Source organism: Haliaeetus leucocephalus, unplaced genomic scaffold, assembly GCF_000737465.1.
Source record: "Haliaeetus leucocephalus isolate CR32 unplaced genomic scaffold, Haliaeetus_leucocephalus-4.0 Scaffold93, whole genome shotgun sequence".
In the NCBI taxonomy this organism is placed as follows: Eukaryota; Metazoa; Chordata; class Aves; order Accipitriformes; family Accipitridae; genus Haliaeetus; species Haliaeetus leucocephalus.
The window spans coordinates 2,635,314-2,661,299 of record NW_010972529.1 but is presented as its reverse complement, the minus strand read 5'-3'; the positions used below and the strand labels follow the sequence as shown (position 1 = coordinate 2,661,299).

The following is a 25,986-nucleotide window of genomic DNA, read 5'->3' as shown; positions in this document are numbered from 1 at the left end:
GTGAAGTTGAGCCTGGGAAAAGGGGGTGGGGTGGGGATAAGGTATTTTAGGTTTTGTCCTTGTTTGTCACCATCCAACTCTATTCTAACTGGCAATAAATGAAATTAATTATCCTCAGGTCAAGTCTGTTTTGCCTGTGATGGCAATTGGTAAGTGATTGCCCCGTCCTCATGTCAACCCATGAGCTTTTCCAACTTAACTTTCTTCTACTTGTCCACCTGTTGAAGACAGGAGTGAGAGATCAGCTGGGTGGACATCTGGCAGCCTACCAAGGTCAACCCACCATAGAAACACAGGAGATGTTGACACAATTCAGGCTGCTGAGGTAGCAGCACCCATTCTATATCCTTTTTCCATGACTAAAGTTTCACATTTCATAATTCTTCCTTGCCAGTCTGTCACTATTTTTACTTGTTAACCTATAATTTTAGAGAAAAACAACCACCACTCTCTTCCTGATCTTTGAAACAGCTAATGCAAGACAAAAGAATTCCAAGTACTTAATTATCCACAAGAAATTAGTTGATTACAGTAATGTTAAAAACAACCAGTATCACATATGCACTTGGGATTTTAACCAGTCTGGTTTCTGCATTCAAATTTGCCAATCAGTTTCTAAGTCTCCTGTGTCAGCAGCTAGAACAGCCTGTTTCTTTTCAAACAATGACTTTTAAAGAAACCAAATTCCAACGTTAGAGCCAACTGTCTGCAGGGCTGGATCAGGGACTGAGTCCATTAGCTATGCCAGACCCTGCCAATCTGCATTTGGTAAAGACTTGCATAGTGATGCAGTTAGTGGAGCAAGTGACCAGATACCAGGAGAAATGGTTTGTGAGTGGTGGTATAATTCCATCCCTCACTCATTTAAAATGTTTAGACAACTCACTTCATCTCATGGTGCCTCACTGCAAACACCAGGGGGTGGGGAAGAAATGATTTTCTGCTACTTCCAAAAGGAGCTGTAAAGCAGTATCTGGTTCCTAGCAGCTTTGGGATTGCGGGCAGTATAAAATGTGGAGGTAATTCTGATTTAATTTCACTCTTAAATTCTGTCAAAGTGCATCCAGTAAACAGGGAATATACTTTATTATGAGTAACAGTACTACAGAGTTTCAACCAAGACTATGAACTTACTCAGCCAGGAAAAAAAGAAAATAATAAAGATTATACACACGTTTACAGATTTGGGAACACTTGATTCCGTCAATGTGTTTATAGGCTGAGCTGATGACGGCTTGCCCAAGGCTGCCCGGGATGTCAGTGCCAGAGCCAAGAATTATCTGTGACTTTCACTAGTACTCATCCAGCACTTCAACCTGAATTCTCTCCTTGATTCTTTCACAAAATGAACCAAGAGGGAGGAAATCCCAGTATTAGCTGAGATAATTCTGATGAATCACAACTATAGTCTGGCTGGAACACGTGTTTCTCTCCCACACATCAGAAACAGGGACGATGCAGATAATCCCCAACAAACCACTGGTTTGGTAAAACAATTACTGACCTTATAAAGGTTTAACAGGATAAAAAATTCTGCTAACAGAACAGCACAACGTACAACTAAGTTTTACCTTTCGATGAAGAAACCTCATTTGTGCTAAAATATTAGGTGATTTGTATTTTCTGTTTCAACAGATCGTTTAAGATTTAACAGATTGCTGAATAAATTGTTTAAATATGCAAATCATCTGAGCATTTTATAATATTTCTCCAAGGGCTTCTTCCCAGTAGTTCTCACCAGATCATGCAAATTACTAGTGATTCAGAAAACGAGGCATATAATATTTTAATTGACAGAGTGATTATTTCAGCTCCTGTTCTTTTACATCTTCCCTCTCAGATAACTAGAAACATATGACCTTCAGGAATCCCCATATTCTGTGGGGCTCATGACAAAATTGAGTATTGGGAGAGACAGAGAACAGGAAATTAAGTGTTTTATGTAGATAAAATGAGCTGACTCGGGGAATACAAATAGTACTAAATTACACTGTATAGTCTGCCCTGTACACCTAATTTCCATGATAAATGACGAGCTGTAATGGGCGTTCATGCATTCCTTGCACAATATTCCTAGAACTTAATTTCGCTCTCCCCACATCCTTCTTAGAGGCTGGCACCCACAGCTTCCCAGAGGTTGGGGGGCAGCTCTGCAAAGGGAGCGCCAGCCGTCAGGCTTGCCACCACCTGCTGCTGCAGCCGAACCCCATTTCCATGAAGCACTCATGACTTGATGCTCAGGCAATCTACCTTTCTGCCCCAAAGCCACAAAAAGGAAAGGAGGTTTTCTTCTTCTTTCCCATAACTGTCTCTTGAGACTAACTCTTACACTACTTAACCACCAGCAGCCCAAAATCTGAACTTCTGGGCCATAAAAAGGAAGGGGGAAAAAAGGCAGCTTTTTTCTTAATGAGTCATGCGCTGATTTCACTTACCCACTACCTGGTGAAAAGGGCAGTGCATTTCTAATTGCATTACAGAATAACATTAGACACATTACTTTTTTTTCCTGTTTTCTTAAACTCAACCTCTGTACCAACCTAGAGAGCAAGCAACATGGGCTGCACTCAGTCCCTGCTAGCCAAATGGTTTCCCTCACACGCTTCTGCTGAGAAGCAAACCCTGCAGTGGTAGATTTGGGTACACTGGCTTCAGCATACATGCAGTTCCCCAGTGATTCTCTTCAATCAGAATCCAAAAAGAGTGATTCCAGCCCTGTAGGGTGGTGTGAGCTCTGCTACCTCATGCATTATTTCAGCATGAAATATTTATAAATTGCAGATGAGGGGCAGGCTCCTTCTTTGAAAAGTGTGATGAATTTTTTTTAAATGTATGAGCGCAACTTGTAAGAATCTGCAACTTGTTTGACATCCTGGGTTGAATAGCCCAGTCCCCACTCCTGATCCATACAAAAGGAGCCAAGATTTCAGCTTGAAGGCTTCACTTCAACACCAACTTCTCTTTAAAAACTGAACTTACACTAAGCAGATATTTTTATATCTTAGGGCTAATTTTGCATTTCTTTATATTAGCTCTCAAGACCACAACTGTACATTTTTTAGTAGAAAAGAAAAAATAACAGCATTTGTATCATAACTATCTTTCCCCTGGCAGCAGTTTGTATTCTGAAATTAGAACAGTGGTCACAGTCTACAGTGATACACCGTCACAAAACTGGACCTTGGAAAGCCACAGGGGACTGACGGTGGCAAATCTGACAACTTAAGGGCCAAACCAGTATTCCCATAATACAAAGCAATCAATGGAAAAAGCCACTAACAGGTAGATTCCCTTGCTCTGCCAGATTACACCTGTAAAATATAACTACTGTTTTAGTTGGAAACCAGAAGGTGAGACTTCAAAAAAGCTGCAGGTAAATTGGTCCCCTGTGGGCACTGGGGTCCTCAGCAAGTGCAGCAGTCTTACAGCTTGGAGGACTTGGGGCTGAAGAGCACAAATCTCTGCAAATTAACCTTCTACTTTGACGTGTTATTCTGCTAATGAATTCTGCAGAAGCAGTTACACAATTGACCTGTTCTCTGTAGCACAGATGAAGCTTTACTCTTTTTTTACCTACAGATTTAGAAATATTTACCTGCAGAGAACTAATTGACTCTCAGGAGAACAAACCCAATTTTACTTCCTTTGAAATATCAGGAAAATAATTCCAGATGCATAGCACCTCACAAGCAGGAATACAGCAGTTGTTACTACCTAGCATTTCTGAAGTAATTTGATTACAGAATAACTAATTACTTTTATTTTTCATGAAACATGGAGTGATTTCATATATATTTTTTGTATTTCCTATTTGGCAAAACATAGGTTAACTGACCTGCCTTCCACTCAGCCCTAAAACGTGTCCTATCTCTGTCACCTGCTAGTGTACGCCTTAATTTATATTTCCTTCAAGCCTGCACTATAAATAGAGTTCTACGGAGATACTACGTGTGCAGAGATCCTTATAAATGCCCGGACCACTATGAATCCAGCCCAGGGATCCAAGAGACAGGCATGAAGCTGAGCGCCTGAGCATGCCACGCAGCCTCTGCTGGTTAAGGGGAGCACAGCTTTCAGAGGGAATGGTCAATTCCTAAGCGTCCTGATTTAAACAGACCACAAAAAAGGCTTAAGTCCAGTTACAGAACACTAAAAATTAGTTATAACTTGGATTATCTGTGGAATTTTAAATTTCTGGTTTGGAAACTGCACTGTTTAAACATCAGGACAGATGCACCACAGCTAAGTTAGCAGATGCAAATCCTCTGAAACAAGATATTTGCATCCCCTTACTAAAGTGATATTAGGAGAGCACTAAAGGGAGTTGCTAAAAAGACTATGTTTTTACTTTATTAAGTGTAACTGGTCTGGTTTTAACCACTTATCTCAGTACAAGGAACCATCCAGGAGATCAACCATTTGCTCAAATTGATAACTTTCCCGCACCTGGAGTTATCACTCCCCTTTGTTCATTCATTCCTACAGAGAGCATCATCTGCTTCACTGGCAGATACTGCAGTGAAAGGTACTATGAGGGGAACAAAACTCTGTACTTAATCTATCTTGCTGGACATATCCTTACTACCACCACCAAAAAAGGCTCCATTTCAGTCAGCGCAGCACAACGCTGTGCTAAACCTATGCCATCCGGTGCAGACACACACAGTAAGTACCTATTCAAATTTAGAGTGCAGTTACAGCATGACCTGCAGACCACGGCAGTAGATATTCATGTCTGAGCAACATTACATGCTTCCATTATCACCCTGCCTTTTAAATGGAGCCCTAAAGCCAACAGCACATTAGCTGTTTCTGCAGGCGTTGTCTCTGTTACACACCGCCTTCTTTGTGGCAATAACTCATTCACTGGAAACTGCCAGGCATGGACTATACATTACAAAATTCACTGTGCTGCTTCCTGGCATTAAGTGAATAGAGTCAAAATTTATCAGCTTTACAACAAAACACCTCTCTTGGAGCCAAACCCTGCACCCTTGTGTTTAGTATATGACTGCTTCAGGTTCTAAACAGAGATTACACTGATTTTTAAATGTGCTGTTTGCTAGCTTGAGACATCGAGGGGAGCTGTAATAAAACATACTTCCGTGTGATCAGTTCAGAAATACTGCTGTGACATCAGCAGCGGAATTTGATAGCTTCAGTCCACTTTTTGAACTGAAAGGGATACAGCTCCCAATAACCATAACTGGCTATTAAGCCATCATAACTGGTGCCAGTCATGATGCTGACTGGTTAACTGAGCAGTAGGACTGAAAAGCAAATGTCGCTTCTGCTCAGGTGGAGGAGGAAAGGATAGTATCACCGCTAGGAAAGTGACAGTCCTCCAATCTCCTCCACCACAGCCCATGAAATACAGTGTGAAACTTTCTGCCGATTCCCTGGGAGCTGAACTGGGACCCAGGTTACAAACCAAGCAGCTTTTAAAAGAAGTTCATTACAAATGAAACAACAAAAAAAGAAACCATCTACGTGGGTTACAGCAAATCCATACGCTCTCAGCACAATCACTTGTACTTACAAAATAAACAGTACTTTAAACAACACTCAGGCCCTTGTAAAACGATTCAAGAAATGTTACAACACGCCTTAGCATAAAACTACTCTGGTTCCCACTAAACATGTAGGCTTTCAGAAACTTATACCAGCGTTGGAATGGTCACTTAGGTTCAGCCATCACTATGTATTTTGTAGTAGATACTTCTTTCTTATGCGCCGTTCCTTGTGAGAACCAGCCCAGCAGGCTATCTGAAAGCACATCCCCTCCTGCCTTGCTGACCGCACTAGAGTAAAATGACCTCTTTCTCCTCCTCATCCTCCTCCCTGCCCTGGTGAGGTGGGGTGGGAGACTGTCGTGGTTTAACCCCAGCCAGCAACTAGGCACCACGCAGCAGCCACTCACTCCTCCCCGGTGGCACTGGGGAAAGAATCAGAAGAGTAGAAGTGAGAACACTCGTGGGTTGAGACAAAGTTTAACAGGTAAAGCAAAAGCCACGCATGCAAGCAAAGCAAAACAAGGAATTCATTCACTGCTTCCCATGGGCAGGCAGGGGTTCAGCCATCTCCAGGAAAGCACGGCTCCATCACACGTAACAGTTACTTGGGAAGACAAATGCCATCACTCCAGTGTACCCCCACTTCTTCCTTCTTCCCCCAGCTTTATATGCTGAGCACGACATCGTATGGTCTGGAACATCCCTCTGGTCAGTTGGGGTGAGCTGTCCCAGCTGTGTCCCCTCTTAACTTCTTGCGTACACCCAGCCTACTTGCTGGTGGGGTGGGGTGAGAAGCAGAAAAGGCCTTGGCTCTGTGTAAGCACTGCTCAGCAATAGCTAAAACATCCCCGAATTATCAACACTGTTTTCAGCACAAATCCCAAACATAGCCCCATACTAGCTACTGTGAAGAAAATTAACTCTATCCCAGCCAAGACCAGCACAGAGATCTTGGGGATGGGTGGTCACCTCCATGTGGGCATGGGTGAGCCAGGAATGCAGAGGAGCGAGCTGCCTTTCCATGTGCTGCTCATGCAGTCAGAGTGGCAGCCACCTGGCAGAAAGAAGAAGCGATTCATTAAATGGCTTTGGCCATTTTCTCATATCCTGAAAACAGGCCAGGCTTCCAGAAGGAGGGGATTAGGTGGATGATGTTCCTCCACAACCCCTTTCAGCTCCCACACTCTGCAGGTCACTCTGCAAGACAGAAGAAACATCCCTGGGAACTGGCTCTTACATTTGGAGGATGACAACCTCTGCTACCCCTTTCCTGCCTCTCCTTGAACACGAAGCACCCCTGGAGGGGGCAGATACGCTCTGCCATCACCCCTCATTTTTCATACTTGCCTGCTGAGCCATGCTGCCACCTCTGTGAGCTCCTCTGGACAGACAGCTTACCATGAACTAATACAATTACATAAAGTCAACCAAACTGACCACTTGACAGAGCTATTAAATGGCAAGATGCAGGCAACAACTGATTTGCCAGGGAATAATAAACACTTTGAGAACTTAAAAAGAAGCAAATAGTAAATTCACCGTGACTTTGGGTGGGAGAGGCTTTAAATCAAGACATCTTCTTAAAGTTACTAGATCCGTGCAGTAAACCACAGGGAAGGTAGTCCCTTTCAACGGGCAGTCTCTGGACAAATTTCTACAGCTCATTCACTGTACAAATTGGATGGTATGACATCCTGGTTCATGAAGAAATGGAAGAATGCCACAAAGATTCTACACTGATAATGCATTGCAATGATGCTTGGGCTCCAACCATCATTTCCATCTATTTTATTTCAGAGATTAAAAAGGCACACATGAACCATGCATCAATGATCACTGTGCACATGGACCATGGGCATTTATTACCAGTCCAGTTCTACAGCTTCAACAAGATTCCTATTGACTTCAAGATAAATCAAGTTGGCATTTTCATGACCATTGGAAATCTGTTTTCAGACTGTAGAAATTAAACCTGAGACAGACATATAAGGGCAGATTTTAAATTTTTTTTAAAAGACAGTCTTGAAAATATCTTCCTAAAAATACAACTAAAAAAATCCTGTTTCATAGATTAAATATAACATTGCTATGAAAACTATGCTAAGTAGCTTAAGAGAATGAATATATTGTTACTGAAATCTATTTCAAACAGGATAGAGCTTATTTTCACTCTCTTCTTGACCTTTATTTGAGAAGATGCCCTGAAACTCTAGGTATTTTGTCTTATATCTGATGGCACTAATTCAAAGGAGTTTTCAACCTACATTCAAATATCAGAGATCATGGCGCAATCCAAACCCCACCTCCCTCCCCATTTAATTCACCATCTTGGACAGCTTTCAAAACCAGGAATGCAGTCACATCTGATTAAGAGTTTATTTATTATATTTCATGGTTTAGCAGAAATAATGTAAAGATGTTAGTGGAAAGTATGTAAGGATCAAGAATCAGAGTAACTGAGCAAGCAGAGAATGCAAGGAGTTTTTGAGGTGTGCATGTGTGGTTTTTTTTTTTAAAAAGGAACAGGAAAGAGCCATGGTGCAACGACTAAGAAGTCAGGAAGTAAGTGCACTCAAGTCAGCATACATTTCATTGGAAAACATGCAGTTTTCCAATACAGGGGGTAAAATTTTGGTCACAGAAAGCAAGTGTCCCAAAAGCCAGGGGTGACTCCACAGGAAACCACCTGCAGAAAGTCTGAGTCTTTTGAGGCCTCCCAGAACTTCTCCTCTGGAAGTAAGCCTCTTGCTAGATACATGAAAATGGGATCTGGGATCCCTAAACACTTTTGAACATAGGGGCTGGAAAGCACTTTGTTATGTGTTTAATTAGGTTGCATAGCTCATTTCTCACTGTATTGTCACTGAATTCCTGAAACACCACAATAAAAATGACACTTAATTAGTATGCTGAAAATTTTTGTCTTTTCTTAATGTGCTAACATCACAGAGAACACATCTTGTTTGTGTTCAGGTAAGTTATACCCCAGAAAACTGCCTTGCTAGTTGTCCTGGCCAGGAGGTACTGCCTCTGCAAGGAGAGGGCACACTCAGTTCTCTGGCCCTTGTACTTCTGGTTTGACCTATCCAACTAATATTTCACCTGGCACCAGCTGTGTTAAATTTTGGTTGTAATCAGTAACAGCTGGAATGAGGCCAGCAGCATATTTCATATGAGCTGGTAAAGACTTTTGGCCATCAAAGGCCCAAGCCACTTACAGGTCTGAAATCTCCCATATCAAGACCAGAGAGGGGCTTTTGCACTACTACATGCAATATGCATTAAGGGGCCAAGTTTAAATCTGTACAGAGATGTACATGCCCTTACACATTGAAAACATCTCCATGGAAGACGCATACAAATGTTATAAACCCACTGCTCCGTGAAAACCATGTAATTGAAGGCTGCACCACAAAGTATACAAAAAAGGAACAAATTAAGGTCACAGAAACCCCCTTAAATCTGTCATCTGAGAACTTCTAAAGTGCATTCATTTAAAATGTATGTTTCTCACACACACGTATTTAGGACCAGGGATTTTGCATTTACATCCTAGGTTCTGATTGGCATTGGAATATTTTCAGTGCTAGTACTAGTCCCCGAAGAACCTCACCGCAAACAACCCTCATTACACAATAATTCTTTGCTGCTGCCACTTTTTGACATGTCAGCCACTTCTTAATCCTTTTAACTTCTTAATGGAGGAGTAGTTACACAACAGCATCGTCCCGTGGAAGGTCACCGATCTCTCCCTTGCGAGCGCTTCCCTGGCACGTGGCAGGGAGAAAAGGGCAGGGTCCTGCTCACAGGGATGGACAGCTCTGGGACAAACACCTTCTGGGAGGATGGGGCTCCGAGCCTGGGAGAAGCAGCAGCAGGCATTTAGGGCTGAGGAGTAACACCCCTGCAATGCACAGTTTCCTCCAAAGAGATGGCCTGCTTGCAGCTCGGCTCCCTGGGCAGAGGCAACACCAGCGCCCACCCAGGGGCTGCAGCCTGACCTGCCTCAGGACAGGTGATCTGTGCCTCCACGCAGCTACAGCACGAAAGGCACAGCACTGTCCCCCATGGAGAACAGCAGCGATGACGCTGAGCCTACGCAAGGAACAGAAGGGAGAGCTTTTTGCTCTGAACCATTACGGTCCTGTGGTGGACAAGCTGTACTTTCTAGCCCAAACATTTTATTTTGGCTCCTGTGCCTATGTGGAGCTGCCACATTGGAAGAGCAAACGCCTGGTGAGGGGAGCTCTTCCAAGCAACATGCTCATGGCTGAGGCTTTTGTGTTGCTGCAGTCATCGTGAGGGCTTTCCAAGTTCCCCGGCAGGCCAGGCAGGTGGGGCAGAGACAACAAGTCAAGTCAGCTGGCTATTTTCTGAGGAAGCAGCAGCTAAAAAACCAAGAATAAAACAGGACTGGAAACACCTGGCTACAAAACGGGCCAGTTTGAAGTTCAGCCTCAAGGAACTTCCGAAGTAGGTCAGAGCGCAAAACCCAAAGCTGAAGATTTGAATTCACAGGGGAGAAACCTCCAGTCCCTGTTTTATGGCACAGGCACCTGGACAGAAAGGTTTGTATTGCTCTTGCGAAGCCAATATGAAGATTTTGTTGACGATACCAAGGAAAAAGCCACTTCTTCCACCTCAGCCCACATGGCCAGTGGAGCACAGGGAATCCTTATGGTGGTGGAGCTGCTGCAACAGTCTTCTGGACGGGCCTGAGACAGCCTGAAAGATTTTGTTTGCCAGTTTTGGAGGAAAATCCCCTAGCTCTTCTCATGCTGGACCATATTTTCAGCCACTGCAAGTCAGTATAAATCAAGTGACTTGAGGATTTTGCCCAATTAATTGACAGTTTGTATCTCCTGACACAAGTTGAAAAAAAAAATGAGTGAAAAAAATACAGCAACAGCTATAGCGGTGCTACTGGTGGTTATGGATGAGCTGTTAGTTCTGGAACTTATTAAAACCATTCAAAGCAAGTGACAGATAACAGTAATAAATCAGCTGACTTGTTTCACATATCCACACATCCAGAGTTTTTTGTGAGCACAGCAAGTATTCAGCCTGGAAAAACAATGGCATCTCATCACAAAGCCCTAACAGCAACTGCAACATACATTAAATTATTGACACATAATGAAGCCAAAGTGCAAACCCTGACTCGAGTTGTGGCTCCTTCAGATTTAAACAATGGCTGCTAACTGATAACTTGCTTTCCAGTTACCAGTCTCACAGAGCAGCAAGTGCTTTTATATTAGCTAAAAGAGGTACTGCGTTTTCCCTCAACACAAGGGCTGTACCCCAACGAGGTGGCCTTGGGAGCCTACCGGGAAGGTGCAAGAGGGCATCCATGCAGCAAGAGCACATCCTCACCACCCGTGAGGCTTCTGCGTCCTCCCTGTCAAGCTCCCAGCCTCTCCTGGGGGGCCCCTCTGGCCACCCTCTACTCGCCAGGCGAACGCTGAGCACCACGCTAGACCAGCGCACCCAAAACTGTGCCCTCCCCAGAGCACGAAACCATGGGCAGGACAAGGAGGATGACATGCAGGTGTCCACCTGGGGTGGGCAGTGGGGTCAGGCCCCTGCCAAGCAAGCACGTTTGGGAGAAGAGCTCCTAGCTACTGAGGTACAGTCTGCCCTTTTCTTTCAATTATGGAGCACAAATGCCATGAACAATTATCCTTTAAACCCCAGTATATGATGAGGCACAGCAAGAGAGTACCAAGCAGCAGTTTTCCATCTTCAACACAGCCCCGCTATGTCTGGACAGCAGTCTGGACAGCTGGAAGCTCCTTACAAAGGGTGTCCGTGATCTTCTGGATGAGCCAGCAAGCCTCCTCCCCCAGGGAGCAACCTCCCCACCTTTTAAGCAACAAGAACTTCTAAGTAATGCAACTTCTTCACAGAAGAGATGAGTCAACCTTTAATGAGAGTCTAACCTAGTCGTTGCATGTTCCTGGGGTTATTTGGGATTGCAAGCAGCTCTGTGATGACAACAAATCTCTGGAAGGAAAATAAACCAGAAGTATACAGAAATTTAACTGATGCTGTCTCAAAAGTACCTGACTGTACCTATACCAGACAGATTTCAAATGACATGGAGATAAACTACAGGCATCATTTTTCTGGACTCCTAAAAATACCTTGACAATCTAGTGGACACTCAGCACAGAGTCCAGGGAGAAGCCCTGGGCTGCCAAGGACAACAGCCTCTCTGCAGCCTCCCACCACCCACCTGCCCACGTGGGATCCCCCAGCAAGACTTCCCAGACCTTTGGAGGGGATCGCAGGCCTCTTCAGGTCCCTACTGGGGCATCTTTCTGGGTAACTACTCACAGATACACAGAACAAAACCTCCCTTGTAGGAGGTAAAAAAAGACCCTCCCTCTTTTAAGAGAGGATCCATGGTTCAAAAACCAAAACAAAGTTGCTTTGTAACTCGCTAAATTGGAGTGATGTAAACCAGGGCTGTTTCCCTAGCAGTGCATGGGCCAGTTCACGTGCAGAGCTGACTGCCTCGTCTGGATAAACAATACTGATCACTGTCTGCTGTGCAAACGCCAGCCTGGAGGTCAGCTTCTAAGCAGCTGCTCTCAGCCTGTGACTGCAGAGGAATACGAGAGAGAGAACCCATAGCTAGCAGCTTGCCTAGTGCTTCAAAATGCTCAATCAGCCCAGGCCCAAAACAGAACAAAATCTTACTTCTGTGGCTAATGTGAAAAGACCTTCCTAGGGCATCAAATCCATCTCCTGCTAGCACAGGCAGCCATGCCGTAGAGGCCATTTCATCCTCACCTACTTCAGAAGAAAGGATGACTGGGGAGGGGTGTGAGGAGCAAGTAGGAAAAATTTCCTCTCTTGATATGGAATTTTAATGCAAAATAGATTATGTTAGAAGATAGCGACAACGTAAGCTTACCAAATACAGATGTTAAATACTGTAGCTTCCCTCCTAATCTCAGCACATTATCTTAACATAGCGTATTATTCAAAACATACAGCAGACAGGCCACTATGTTTACAGCACCCCTGTAATATAGCAATTTGAAAGCATTATTGTCAAGCTGACATTTATTACATGTCTGGAAATATGCTAATTCAATCATTAAGTTTTGTTCAACAATTGTGAAGGCTCAGGAACAAAGATGCATTGTGCTTTACTTCAGACAGTTTAAAATGTTATTGAAAATGGAGAATGAGGGCCATAACTTTTCATCCATCCCACATCCCTTTGAAGCTGTATTCTTTCACTCTCCACTGGAATTTAATATCAAATTATCCCTGCAAGGAGCCACTGGAGGAAAGCACTGCAAGGTAAGCAGATTGGCAATCCTGTCATCCATTTTCATAATTTCAGTTTAAGTAAACAGGCCATCTATTTCCAAGCCAAACACAGGGTTACTGCTGTGGACTGAACACACAATATTAGCTTTCAGCCGTGTAAATATATTAGCTATCATTGGACACAGCCTCACTGAGGTCTTTGGGGACTAGGACCACACAGCATAGCAAGTGGTCAGTACACTGCAGTGCAGGAGAAGCTGTGCCGCAGAGCAGAGATGTCGGCAAACAGAAAGACAGACAAAAATAACTCGTCTTAAAAGAATGCAACATTTGCACATGACAAAATAGTTTTGTGAGAAGGTTACTAATTACTTAGATTAGATTAACACCAAGGTTTCTCACTAACAGCTGAGAGCACTTTTGTGCTGGACATGGCACACAAGGCCGTTCTCCATCCCAAGAGGTTTTCATCTGAATACGCCTATCCATGGCATATTCAATGTCTATATTCAGACATCAAACTTTGCTTCCGAGTAATCAAAATTTTGCCCATAACCCAAATAATTTATCTTTATTTGTGGTACTTTATATTGCTTTTAGAACTGAGGAGACCATCACCAGCAGGAGCACACTTTACGTGGATGTCAGATAGGCAATGCCCAGACACTGTGACAGGATATTGTGAGCATTAGACTGAAACAACTGAAAATCATAAGTATTTTGAAACCCTCAAAGATAATATCCTACAAAACTGGAAAGCAAATACGATTACAAAAAAGCTGTATTCTCTATACAAAATACTGCACTAACAAAATTCTTGTTACTCTTTCAGGAAAATCTCAAAGATTCCAAGAGATATATTTCAACAAGGTCTTGTACAAAATACTCTTAGCATTGCTTTAGTCCCAACAATGAAAAGTGAAGTGTTAAACTTATGCTGGCTGCTTATTTTCCCTCCCCTTGGCTTACGTTTCCAAAGCAGCAGATGAGGAGAGGCACAAAAGCTCAGGGACTTGAAGGATGTGATCCAAACAAAAGAATTAAGAGCTGCTGTCATGTACTATTTAAACACATCATATTGTAAGTGCTACTTACACGTAAGTAATTTTTAGACTCTCCACCGCTTGTCTTCCATTTCTGAATTCTCCTCAGTCTGCTATCAGAGTATTTCTGCTTCTCTTTTTCTCCACAGGTCTATTGCAGAGGCACCACAATACGGGAACAAGCGCTCTGCAGCGCTCCTCCCTGTTCACCACCCCAGCCAAAGTCTCAGAGGCTGGCTCGCCTGGAGCACTCCTGGCAAGGGGGTTTCGCAAGCTCCACGGCACCTTGAACTCCGAACGCCAAGTGCTGCTGACTGGGACCACTGATGCGGTGCTTAAACAATACAGATACCAGAACAGGATCCTAATGCCAGCTGGTACTCTAGATGGTTTTAGTGTTGTAGGAAAATGGCAAGGTAGAATTTCAGAAGAAAATACATTATAAGATAATAATTGTGTGTATACATACACATGCATACACACACATGTATATACATACATGCATCATGTAGGAAAGATAATAGGCAGCAGCTGCAATCCCGTGCCCTCTCCTTGACAACCTTCCTGTTCTCTCCAGTTTATGTTACCTTACCTGGGGGGTTGCAAACTGCTCCTGGGGTGCTCTGTCCTCTGAAGTGCAAGGCATCCACTGGTGAAGCTGGTGCCTCCCCCTCCACAGAGGGACATGCCACTCTAAAAGGCCAACTGCTTCCCTCCTGTCCCAAATGATTATTTCTATTCTGTTCCTTTTACTGGGGACAAGGAGGGAGCACCAGTGGTCACGGGAGGGAAGGGAAGGAAAAGAAGGGGCACTGCTTACATCCAGGCCCTCTCTTACCCTGCTGTTGGAAGGAAAAAAGTCAAATGCATGGGCATAACAGGAATAAGCAGTACATAGTACCACAGAGCAAAACTGCAGTTAATGTGATAGCATAAGCACACATATTTGGGCCTGCATTTTATATGTTATACGTTATTCCTAGTTCATGAACACCAGTGCCCTATGGGCTGCTCAGCAGCTGGAAATAGCTACAGGGCAGCAGCACCCTAATTATACCTTCATTAGATCATCTTGACCATGGACTGTATGAAGGACTGGAGCAGAGACAGTTTGCACAGTCCCTTTACACTTCAATAGCAGCATAGCAAGTCCACAAGGCACCTAAAAATAAGGTTCACTGCATCTTGGCTGATGAACAGATGTTTCAACAATAGCTGTAGATCCTTAGTACCTCTTGTGCTTTTGCCAAACTGTACTACAGGCCTCAATAAAGAGAGAGAAGCTGGAACATTCAGCATTAAACCAAGCCTCCCTTGTGAGCAAAAGGAATAACTCCATTTAATGACAGCAGTAAAAATCTCTTATCTGTGTGGATGAGCCAACAGAGGGAGACATGATGATGAAACATGCCTGCCCAGCTTGTGGTATTAGTGCCTCTCCATCCTATACTAAGTACTTACATATGGAGTAAGTCCCAGGAGAAATCTTGTATTTTACAAAAATAGTTCATTACAGGGAGGAAAAAAAAAAAAAAGGTCTTTATGATAGCAGAAGTGATTCTGAAAGTAAACGGCATAGCTTTTCTTTTCTAAACAGAGAAAAAACATTGAGAAAACTTCATTGAATTTCTACAGCTCATATTAACTGTGGAATTTCTATCTAGGTGTGGTTATAAATCTCAAAGGAACTTGTGGCTGCCCAGTGAATGAATAGTTCATTTCCTTTAATTTTTAATAACTCGCTTATATACGCCAAACTTTGTTTCTGTCCCTTAAAGAGGTGCATTAAGATGAGAATGAGAGTTTATCTTTTCTAGGACAATATTGTTCACATATTGAATTAGTGCTACAGGTTTTATTTGGATTGGCTGCAATTACACTGTGCGCAGCATCAAATGGCCCTCTTGCACAGCTTTTGACCCACAATAATCTTCATTAATAACCCTGCTCTGAGTTGGTGTGATATTACTACAGAGCAACCAGTACAAAATGCAACAGACTGAGAATCCGTCCGAGAATCCCACAAGCTCAGTGAAATCTCAGAATTAGCCAATAAAACAGAAATTCTCCAGCTAGGGGTAGGACAAGCATGTATGCATTGGATGTGCAGGGAGTGGATGAGTCAGATGAGGTGGGATTTGTCCTGCGTATCTCCTGACCCTCCAGGAGTGATACATATTATTAAGCAGCGCTTGAACTGGGAGCAAGGGAGCATGACGCAGCAGTGAACATGGAAGGTACCATGGTGATTAAAAAAAAAAAAAAAAAGAAAGAACAAACGGGTTTTTGTAACGCTTGGATGCAACAAGGTACTTCAGCTTACAACTTGTCCCATTAGAGTCAAGTGCATGAAATCCCCGTTGAAGTAATTAGCTTATTGATTTCAACAGGATGAGGACTCTGTCCATTGCATCTACTCACCACCTGGAAGTTACAAATGCACTTAACTACTTTGCTGAACTGGTGCCTAGCAGACTATCTGAATTCTCTCGAAAGCTTTGGAGGTACAGATGACTGAATAAAGTTACAGATTCTTATCAAATTCGGAGGTGGAACTTTCCCCCACTTGAAAAAGGGAAAGGTGTGTGAGGGGGTATAAAGTAACAGACAGAAGGTAAAATTCTTATGAAGAAAGGACAGTCCCCTTGTGATCAACATAATCCCCAGGCTCAGTCTTCACATCAATCTTACTAAGTGTTAAGAAAACATTTATCTTCTACATGACTGAACCTTATGGGAAAATCCTACAGGCTTCCAAAACAGACCACTGCAAGTGATAAACACAAACTTATCTCTCCTTTTCACTGAAAAATCTTTTCAAAATAAACAGTGCAGTATAAGCAAGCTAATTTCACTGAATTCCTTATGAATGCTTGTTTTTCCCCCCTTAGAGTTTTCTGTAAACCACAGAGAGCATTTCAGTAATTTATACCTTAATGTTTCCATTTTCAGGCCAAATTCTAACAATCTTCCAAATGATGAAAAACAGATGATCCACAGGGATATCAACAATGCAAGTTTTAGCACAAAACCATGCTAGCCTTTTTTCTTATGAACAACTCAACTGAACTTGCATGTTTACAAAGACTGCCAATTTTCACACAAAAAAAGTATTCTAGTTCTTATGGCTACCTACTAAAATAAAATCCCCTGAACTTCCAAAAACGATCAAACAAACAAAAGAACCCATTCCAGTTACTCCCAAACATTTCAAAACAGTTACTCACACACCCAAAAAAAGAGAGGTGGGACACTTGAAGCAAGAGCTATCTTTTGAGAGCTGCCGTTTGGCAAGCAAAACAGTTTTTTTCCCATTTTGAGCTGCCTGTCACAACACAGGGTCAGAAATGAAAACACCAAAGGCTAAAGAAGAGGCGCCCTGTGTTTTAATTCTGGTGCTGACAAGGGTTTCCTCTGCAGCCATCATCAAGAGCAGATACTGCCTTGGTTGTAAATCTGATCGCACATTCTCTGCTGAAGGGTATGAACTGGGACAATAGGCATGGAACAAAAAACAACTGGAAGTTCAAACACATTGCAAAGGTCACATTTCGAATACCAGTTCTCTCTCCAGCAGATCTTACAATGAAAATGTGGTCCCAGATCTTCCCCTAAGCTGTGGTTAATCAACCCCCTGCACAGAGAGAGTTGGATGCCTCTCTTACAGAGGTTTTCCCAGGCTGAAGCATGAATAGCATGCTTCCACAGGTACTCCAGATGCGGAAGACCAAGGATTAAGAGGCTGAACTGCTATTCACCTCTTAAACAGAATGAAAGGGAAATAGTTTTAGTCTAATCATCAGTCTTGCCCTTACCAATGACACATTTATAGCTAGCCCCCAGCACTCAGCACAAGCATCCTCAGGCTCTGCTCCACCTGCTCATTCACGAAGACTCTCCTGATCAGAAGCCAAAACTCAAGCGAAATGAAAAATATAATTATTGAACCAGGCCTTTGGCACACCTCTGGCGTCGTATCAGAACTCACAGAGCCAGAGGCATGAAATGGCAACTCCCAGGTAAATTGCAATCTTACATATCATCCCCAAATGCTTCAATCATGGGAAATTTTGAACATTACACTGATGAAGAGGAACACAATTTTATTTTAAGCAGAGCAACATACAGCTGTTGTGCAGACACAGAACCATCCCCAACCCATATGCTGCTTCACATATTTACTGTGGGATGCCTCAAAGCATCTAATTTTAATTATTTGGAATCTACAGAAAATGCCAAGCTTCCTGAATTTTTTTTATTCACTATGAACTCCAGAGGCTACATCTCTATATTCTTAACTCTTAAAATATTAATTCTGTCCTTTGGTGCACTCCTCCTTCATACCCACCCTCCATCCCATATTCTCGTATCAAGGGAATCAGCTTAAGGGACATTCCTCCTTTCACGAACAAAAAAGGCATTCTCTGAGGTCAGCTGTTTTTCTCAAAAGTACTACTGGATATAAAGTACTCCATGCCAACTGCCACACTTAGATATACTACACATGGCTTTTTCTTCAGTTTTGCAGGCTGAGGCATGCACACGATTTTTATGCTAAATGTGTTCTCTGCCTCTTTTCCTCCCATTCTCTCTGCCTGCCTGCCTTACTTCCTGGCCCCACTGTGCAACCTCTAGACTTAAAAAACCCACCCAAAAAACTCACCCCCTCCAAAATACATTAAGTTCACGTAAGTAACACCTGATATTTCAGCAGTCACTAAACAGGCTGTTGCATCCTCATTATCTCTGGCAAGATTTTTCCACCTACTCTCTTGCAAATCACTATCCACTACCTGTAATGAGATCACAGTTCTCTTAAGTTTTTATTTACTTTTTCCTCCAGTTACTTCTGAAGTCCTTCGAATCACGCGTTTTGTTTTATTTTGTTATGTTTTTCTAAATAAAAGTTGCCTTAGAGTAAGTCATTCTTAAGACATTTACCAAGAAACTTCATACACTTTGCAATGTAACATAGCATCACTGCATCTTAGCTTTCTTCTTCTGCTTAAGCCAATATTCCAGTTTACACCCCTTAAAGACTTACCCAGGAAAATATGGACTAATCAGTAGGGGCTGAATATTTTATCAATGAGTTTTCTTAAATACTGTGGGCCAAATCAGGGTGTAAGTCCCTTCATTTCCATGAATATTCAAATGGCCCAGCAGTATTCATCTGAAAGAACAGCTGGACTATTTGTCCTCTTTGCTCCATTATTCACCTGGAATCTGGGATTATTTCATATCAACTCACAGCTGCTGGCCGTGAAGTGCTGTGAAAGAGCAAAGGCAGCATCCAGAACCACCCTCCACAGCATGCAACTACTAACATCTCTGCCCAGAGAGCTCCCCACAGCTCAAAAGTCACCTGTGGGCGATGATAAACACCAGGCACAATGTGGTGGAAAAGACTAAACTGGGAATTAGCCCACAGAAAATCCAACAGCCACCAGGATAAGCATGAGGGCCAGACAATTTGGGGCCTCTCAAAAGCAAATACGAAGAGCACTGTGAGGAACACTCACACAGAAAAATTTGGGTTCTGCAGAAGAAACCCCTTTCATACTGACTCCCACCTCTGAGGAGCTGGCACTGAAGGCAATAACCAGATGCGTCCAACTCCTCTGAGTGACAGAAGGCAAAATGCTGCCAGTTGGTTAGTTAGGGAGATACTGTTGTTGTGGGCAAACGTGGAGCATCTCTCATGGAGAAAGCACGCTGCAGTCCTTGCAGTCCCTAGCCTGGTACCAAGCTGCAGAAGCAGATGCAGCACAGGGAAACTGATAAAAGGTCAGTCACAAATGATTCAATAGCTTAGAAACTAGCTTCTGAGGAGGAGGGCAGTTTGAGTTTCTTGATTCAAAGGGCTGGGATGACGCTGAAGGCTGGGAAGTGTGCCTTCAAGCTTTCTTCTGGTGGGGAGTGAAAAGTGGGCTGGAGGAACAGCCTCAGCACTCGAGCATCCCTGCACCTTTTCCTTCATCCCACAGACACAGCTCTGTTATGTTGCTCAAGTCCAAACATAAATCTGTAATTTGTCCAAGAAAAAAACATTTTTAGATGGGCTAACTATTAAGCACTAGATGCTGAGCAAATAAACAGGAGGAAATGCATATGCATCAGAGGAAATAATGACATGCTGTAGCTATTGAAAACTAGTAGGAAGGGAAATATAGCTGGAACATTAATGCTGCAGCAACTTGCTCTGAAAGGGTATCATGAAGGGGGGGATGAGGAGGAAGGACGTATTACTTTACATTAGAGATGCTCATGGGATTACAGATGACTCAATCACAGACCTTGAATGCTTACAGGTTATACCTGTACTCCAACTAAAGATGGAGTTACTGAAACATCTCTTACAGGCCCTGAAATCCTAATACTAGAGTGAGCCAATAACTTTGCATCTGTTCTTCATGTGTGGAAAGAAAAACAGGCTAATCACAGATGCACACAGCCTGGAGGATGTTTGCTGAAAACTTCATCTGACTACAGAAAAAAAAATTCCCCGGTGTCCTAAAAAGATGACAATTTCTTAAAATCAAAAAAATCTAAAACCCTACATGAAATATCTCAATGTTGAGCCTCATTTTAATGAGTGAAGAGAGTTAATTAATCACCTAAAAGCTACAAGCAACTTAGTATCAATGATCATGATCTAGTCACACGTAATTCATTTTAGAATCAGTATATACATTATTGCTTGGTGTTTATAGTCTGTTTGCACAATTGCTGGCATATATGGGTCTAGAAAGAGAAGAGTGATAGGCGTGAAACAAAACAGAGAATTGTTTAAAAAGAACCTACTGCACACCAAAAGGTTCTTCCAAAACTTCAAGAAAGTTACGCTTGTGAAAAAAAAAAAAGATTCCAGGGAAGATAAAGAAGAGAAATTTCAGAAAGACATGCAGATTTATAAAGAATGAAGAGAGCAGAGAAATTAGTGGTAAACAAATGAAGAAGGACAGGCAACCTCTAAAGAAGCAGAGCAGCCAATACAACACTGAGGACTACTAACGGTGTTTAAGACAGTAAAAAGGCACTTCTGAAAGCACCCACGCAGATGAAGTCCATTGTTTGGTGCAGACAGAAGGATCAAAAACGATGACACGGGAAAGGAAGGATATTTAAAGAACAGCATTATATGGAGTTATCAGGACACATAGTTTGTTGGATTAAAAATGGTTCTTTAAAAGATTTCAATACACAGTTGTTAACAGAAAGACATAAGCAGATAGGTCAGTAGTGGCCATTTCCAAATTGCAGGGATCGTGTCATCTTCTAATGCAATTTCATTGGTTTGTCGTTTGGGGGCTCGGCAACATGAAACTTCCGCAGGAAAAGCTTGCACATAAAAAAAAAGACGAATATAGTGCCAAATAATGAAAAGGGAAGGTTATTCTTATGGAGCATAGTTAAAGTCACAATAACATCTTTTGCAATGTAACTATATGCAAGCTAGTAACCCTAGCAAAGAACAGTTTGCAGACTTAAAGCAGTAGACATACTTTGAAGACTGTGACTTAATGACTTAGAGATGGAACAAATTGCTAAGTTCATTTATGTCTTCTGTGATCATCACATGCTTCAAAATAGGTACTCAAAGAAAGATACAGGAAAAAATAATCCTAGCAAGGCTTCTGTCAAAACCCTGTGCTCAGCCCTGCTAGCCACACTTCGAGAAGGAAGTGAAAATACTAGAGGGAGCTCAAAGGAAGGCCAAAGAATTGACCCCTGAACAGGGCAAAGCAAAACAAAGCAAATCTTACATGTGAGGCTGACAGAGTTCACCCAGCTCAGTGATAATGTTCAGAGCTGTCATGATGACTATTTAGGGCCACATTTCAAACTCGCAGATAAGTTAAGAGCTGACAGTAGGAATTTCAACCTTCGTTTCCCAGCAAAATTTCCCAGCCATGTTAGTAAATGAACTACAGAACAGTTTACCAGGGCAGATGGGTCAACTCATTAATGCCTGAAGTCTTCAAAATGAGATTACACATGTTTAAAGAAGACACACCCAAAACAACTTTTTTTGGGGGGGGGGGGAATCTATGGCGCACTCACACAAAATGTCAGGTCAGAGAAATATAATGACTCCCGACTGGTCTTCGAGTCTATGAAATGAAGTACTTAACCATAAAAAATTCAAAAATCAAATGTCTCCTTCAAGACATGTTGTCACAAACAGCACTTGTAAGAGCCCCTCTGGTATTCAAAACTATCCAGATATACAAAAACCCTTCTAATGTGTCAGAGCCACTCGCACTCAGCTCTAATTCGATAGCTGTTTATGTTTGTTGAATAAACACACAAAAGACTAGGTGTCAACCTGGTCCTGAAGGTATGGTTTGAACATTTCAGCAGTCACTCTAAAGAATCCCCTGGTCGATCCTTCCCAAAGCACAGCTCTGACATTAGGCTAGACAAATGCCAGTGATGATCACATGGAAGTGGGAGATGAAATCCAGAAGCCTCCTTCTTATAATGTGATAACCCATGTTATTGGGTCCATCATTCCTAACCACATGTGAGCTGGACTAAGGTATTCAAAACAGCACCTCCTTCCATGCATATAAATGGGAAAGCAATTTTGGAATGAGAAAAGAAAAAAAATATCAAAGCAGACATTCCCTGTGTGAGTGGGAATAAAAATCACTGGTCATTCTCCAACAGTAATCAATCTTAAGTACATGCTTTTTCATTTCCAGAGGAATGAAGGATTCTGATGCTCTATCATCATTTTATTTACTTCAGCCCAGGAAGTGTCTGATCTGCTTTAAAAACTGTGGATCAATTCTGTATTAAAATACCATCATTCTGCCTACTCCTTCAAAGTGCTATAAAATATGCTGAAGGCAACACTGGCATGTTCCCCAGGTACCACGGCTCAAACAAAACCTGCAACAGAGGAGTCTTTTTAGAAAAAGCAACTACAACCTTTCCACTCACTCCTCCCCAAGCACTGAGCAGTCCATATGATGTACCGCTTTTTCCTTTTCTGGTTTTAGTCAAGAATATAAACCAAAAGTATGTCACAGACTGCATGCTAAAGTTTAAGGAAATTACTGGTGGGGTTGACAAAACAGAAGGTAAGATGCCCCATCTTGAAGAACAACATTTTATGGGTTTTTTAGGTTTGTCCTTGCACATGAATGTAATACTTATGGGTTGCCACTTAAATTAAGCCTAGAGCCTAGAGTCATGTCCACTAGCACGCAAGCTTCTCTTCTTCCTCACCGATGCAGAGTTAAACAGCTGCACTGGAGCCTATGTTTTTAATCAACAGTTTACTCCTATATTTTCCTCTGAATAGGAAATACTCATAACCACTCCATTTCACCTGCTGTGTTTTTTTTAAGCACTGTGAAACACACTATTCATACCACAGCGTTAAAGGGTCAGATTACCCTCACCTGGAATCTATTCAATAAATTCCACCAAAAGCCAAAACACCATTTAACAAAACCAAACAGGTCAATAAAGAGAAAAGGGGAGCGAAAAAAAAGAAAAAAAAGGTACTCAAAGCAAAAAGAATCTCAAATCCAAGTCATTTGAATAGTGGTTCAACTCAGGTATTGTAACAAAGCATTTCAACACAACCCACAAGATTTCTATTCACAGTCTTTTTCATCTGAAGAGCTTGAAACAAAGTTTTCGCCACCTCTAAAGCTTACTTCCACAAATTACATTATTGTACACAAGCTAAGGGCATAACCCTCAATTTTAGCAAGCTTTCTGGTATGCTTCAAAGATATATGCAACATGAGACTTTAGAGAAATACCAATGTTTGTTACCAGCATCCAACCAAACCAAAACCAAAAAACCCCAAACCCTGCCACTGTTTATTGCCAAAACAGTTTCCCACAGCCTGAGTTTACATCAAGTCCATGAACACAGCCCATCAGGTTTTTTCGAAAGTGCAAATATACTTACGAAAGGACATTCCCAATGTAGGCATAATATGAACAGCAGTAGGGAGTAGTCCCATCACAGCAGTAAGCTTTGCAGTCATTATCACACTGAGCCAGACAATCTTCTGCTGAATAAAAATAATGTTCATGCGGTCAAACGGCAGCAACAAAAAATGCTGTACAGCACAGCTTTAAAGAAAATGCAATCTAACAGTTTTATACAATCACAGGACTTCACTAGAGGTGTGACCTGACCCTGTAATCTTAATGGCAGCCTATTCCCACTCATTCTGCATCTCAGTAGGAAGTTCAGTTAGGTGCTTTGCATATGGGTGTTTTATAGCTGGCTGTATCAGTTCCTTCTCATATTTCAGCATTTAAAATAAAAAGAGCATTTTGAAACATCAAGACACCACAGATCACCTTTTTCCATTCCAGCAAGGAGTCCAGAGGGAAACCTGAGGCCGGCTGCCTGTCTCGCTGAGCTGCAGGAGAGGAGAAGAAAGCTGTCTGGGAACTGGCTACCTCCCACAGTCCCTGCCCAGCCCCAGCCCCGGGTGTAAATTAGAGCTGCCTGGGGCTCCCTCATCCCCGGCCAGCTGGCAGCGGCTCCCCTCGCTCCGCTCCAGCGCCAGGGCCACGTCCAGTGTGGCACGGCAGCACCCGGCACCGGGGCCAGCAGTGCCCTCTCTGTCCCCCTGCCAAAGACTGTCCTGCCCAGCCGGGGCCACAAACGTTTCCAGCAGCAATGGTCTGCCGGACTGAGGAACAATGCAAATTGTAAAGAGCTGTCTTACTGCTGTTTCACAGTTAAGAAGCACGGAAGAATACGTATCCTTTTATTGCCATGAGAAGCTATCTTAAAGCTATGGACCTCTTGTGCTGTTGCGATTCAGTGTTTTCAAGGCCCTAAGTCAGGTCCCCCCCAAGCAAATAACACTGCGTAGTCTCTGGGTACTGCCACTGCCCTGTAAAAACCTCCTCGGGGATCCCTCGCTTCCCGCATCTCATCCCAGGCCCTCCTTCCCCACTGCCAGGACCTCAGCTGCAGCCTGGATGAGTCCAAACAGACTCCCTACCCCGTGCACCATCACCCTCGGTGACCTCTTGGTCACACACACGCTGCCACGGCAGAGACCTGAAAACAAAGATGACGAACTCTGCTTTTGCGTTCCCGGTATGCTGTGGCTCCCGTTCCCCAGGCAGCAGATCACGCTAAGGGGTTCCCACTCTCCCAGTCCCATTACTGCCTTTCATCCATTCCGGCCCAACTTTCGGCACGCGGGGATCTGAGCAACCCCACCTCATCTCAGCTGCCGCCACGCTCCGGTTCCTGCCCCACCTCTGGCTGCAAGTTCCCACCTCGCACGGAGGGTACTTTGCCGTGAATGGCTCATGCTGATGATCCATCCCAAAACCTGCACCTTGCTCATTAGATTTTAGCAGGTTAGCTCTCTGAACCTGCTCATGCTTGGTCTCTGCTTCAAAACAAGTGCCAAGGGAGGGTGAGGGCAGGAGAGGGCTGTGCAACGCGGCACACGGGCCAGCTCATGCAGCTGCGCCCTAAAGCTGCGCAATTACCCCTGTATTAAAGAAACGCACATGCACGAAAAAGCGCAACAACTGGCCCATCGGTCTGAAGACCGACCCCCGCAACAAGCCGATGTGGGCAGCCGGAGCAACGGCAACCTCCAGAAGGAGGGAGGAGGCCAGTGGCTGGCATGGGCCCCGCTGAGCAGGAGCAGCGACGCGGAGCGACGGCCGTGCCCGCGTGTGGGACCCCCCCGTGCCAAGGCTTCTGCACTGCTGCCCTCGCAGGAGCCACTCCCCACGCCCGCAGCTTCAGGCTTTTGCACCGTTACCCGTCTCTGGCAGGCGCGCTGCCGTCTCCGGCTGTGCCCCTACGCGCCCGCCAAGCACGGAGACTCGACCAGACGTGAGGGCAGCTGCCGCTCCCGCTCCCGCCCGCTCACCCAAGCCGGCGGAACCCAGGGGAGCCCTCGCCCTGCCCCAGGGCGCGGGGCCGGGGCACCCCACGGCGTCTCTCCCGAAGGGCGCGGGTCTGACCGCCCTGCAGCCCGAGAAGGACCGCCGCGCAGCACACCCTGCCCGAGAGGTCCGCTGGGACACCCCGGCGAGCCTCTTCCGACTGCGGCTGCCAATTCAGCCGCCGACAACGAGGAAAAGCCCCTGCCTCCGCCTGAAACCGCCGGGCCCCGCTCCCCGCGGCGGCT

General features: G+C 43.8%; 1 protein-coding gene across 1 annotated transcript in view; it reads right to left on the bottom strand.

The window, feature by feature from the left end:
* CYYR1 (cysteine/tyrosine-rich 1) overlaps positions 1-25,162 on the bottom strand; it is a 56,923-nt gene extending 31,761 nt beyond the window's left edge. The window contains exons 1-2 of the mRNA XM_010585336.1: positions 25,000-25,162; positions 23,775-23,880 (exon numbers count right to left, since the gene is read on the bottom strand). Coding sequence (XP_010583638.1) covers positions 23,775-23,880; positions 25,000-25,162 — 269 coding nt within the window. The remainder of the gene's footprint in view (positions 1-23,774; positions 23,881-24,999) is intronic.
* Positions 25,163-25,986: the final 824 nt, after the last annotated feature.